Genomic DNA, 1803 nt, shown 5'->3' with positions numbered 1-1803 from the left:
ACCCGTGCCCCTCTCTCCACGGCACGGCCCTCAAGGAGAGGCTTACCGTTTGATTGTCTATTGTTTACTTGTTTGTTTGATACTACAGTTTTCACAGTTTCGTATTTCTCTGTTTCGTTTCCTCCCTCCTCGCATTTGTCTCCAAAAATCTATTCGTCTCTCCCTCCCGTCCCTCCCGCCCTCCCTCGCTCCCTCATCTCTCCCTCCCTTCCCTCCCGCCCTCCCTCGCTCCCTCATCTCTCCCTCCCTTCCCTCCCGCCCTCCCTCGCTCCCTCATCTCTCCCTCCCTTCCCTCCCGCCCTCCCTCGCTCCCTCGTCTCTCCCTCCCTTCCCTCCCGCCCTCCCTCGCTCCCTCGTCTCTCCCTCCCTTCCCTCCCGCCCTCCCTCGCTTCCTCATCTCTCCCTTCCTTCCCTCCCGCCCTCCCTCGCTCCCTCATCTCTCCCTCCCTTCCCTCCCGCCCTCCCTCATCTCTCCCTCCCTTCCCTCCCGCCCTCCCTCGCTCCCTCATCTCTCCCTCCCTTCCCTCCCGCCCTCCCTCGCTCCCTCGTCTCTCCCTCCCTTCCCTCCCGCCCTCCCTCGCTCCCTCGTCTCTCCCTCCCTTCCCTCCCTCGTCTCTCCCTCCCTTCCCTCCCGCCCTCCCTCGCTCCCTCGTTTCTCACTCTCGCGTGAAAGTGAATGAGAGCGAGACTGAGTTAGTGAGAGTGTGAGCGAGTGAGTTAGTGAGAGTGTGAGCGAGTGAGTGAGAGAGAGAGTGTGAGCGAGTGAGTGAGAGAGAGAGTGTGAGCGAGTGAGTGAGAGAGAGAGTGTGAGCGAGTGAGTGAGAGAGAGAGTGTGAGCGAGTGAGTGAGAGAGAGAGTGTGAGCGAGTGAGTGAGAGAGAGAGTGTGAGCGAGTGAGTGAGAGAGAGAGTGTGAGCGAGTGAGTGAGAGAGAGTGTGAGCGAGTGAGTGATGCGAGCCAGAGTGATGCGAGCCAGAGTGATGCGAGCCAGAGTGATGCGAGCCAGAGTGATGCGAGCCAGAGTGATGCGAGCCAGAGTGATGCGAGCCAGAGTGATGCGAGCCAGAGTGATGCGAGCCAGAGTGATGCGAGCCAGAGTGATGCGAGCCAGAGTGATGCGAGCCAGAGTGATGCGAGCCAGAGTGATGCGAGCCAGAGTGATGCGAGCCAGAGTGATGCGAGCCAGAGTGATGCGAGCCAGAGTGATGCGAGCCAGAGTGATGCGAGCCAGAGTGATGCGAGCCAGAGTGATGCGAGCCAGAGTGATGCGAGCCAGAGTGATGCGAGCCAGAGTGATGCGAGCCAGAGTGATGCGAGCCAGAGTGATGCGAGCCAGAGTGATGCGAGCCAGAGTGATGCGAGCCAGAGTGATGCGAGCCAGAGGTTGGTAATAGTGTGCGAGTGTTTGTGTTTTTTTTCGTGCGCGTGAGGACAGTGTGTATACGTGTAGAGAGTTGCTTACCAGATCAATGTTTCTCTGAGCGTGAGTATCCGCGTATCCGACCCCCCCCCACCCCTCTCTATCTCTCCCTTCCTCCCTCCCTCCCTCCCTCCTTCCCTCCTCCCTCCCTCCCTCCTTCCCTCCTCCCTCCCTTCCTCTCTCTCTCTATCTCTCTCTATCTATCTCTCTCTCTCTCTCTCTCCCTCTACCTCTTCCTTTCCTTTCCTTCCCTCCCCTCCCCTCCCCTCCCCTCCCCTCCACTCCCCTCCTTCCCTCCCTCCCTCCCTCCCTCCGGGTTCTACCCTTGCCTTTTCTCTCCTTTCCCCCCTTCTTCCTCCCCTCGACCTATCTTCTCTTTCCTCC

The 1803-nt window shown here is 59.7% G+C and overlaps 1 protein-coding gene across 1 annotated transcript in view; it reads left to right on the top strand.

Moving 5' to 3' along the window:
* Window positions 1–1504, top strand: part of LOC125029245 — a 13542-nt gene extending 12038 nt beyond the window's left edge. The window contains exon 2 of the mRNA XM_047619138.1: window positions 931–1504. Within this exon, the coding sequence (XP_047475094.1) occupies window positions 931–1428 (498 nt within the window). The 3' untranslated portion in view covers window positions 1429–1504. The remainder of the gene's footprint in view (window positions 1–930) is intronic.
* Window positions 1505–1803: the final 299 nt, after the last annotated feature.

This window comes from Penaeus chinensis, chromosome 9 (assembly GCF_019202785.1).
Source record: "Penaeus chinensis breed Huanghai No. 1 chromosome 9, ASM1920278v2, whole genome shotgun sequence".
Taxonomy (NCBI): domain Eukaryota; kingdom Metazoa; phylum Arthropoda; class Malacostraca; order Decapoda; family Penaeidae; genus Penaeus; species Penaeus chinensis.
This window is presented reverse-complemented; position numbering and strand designations above follow the sequence as displayed.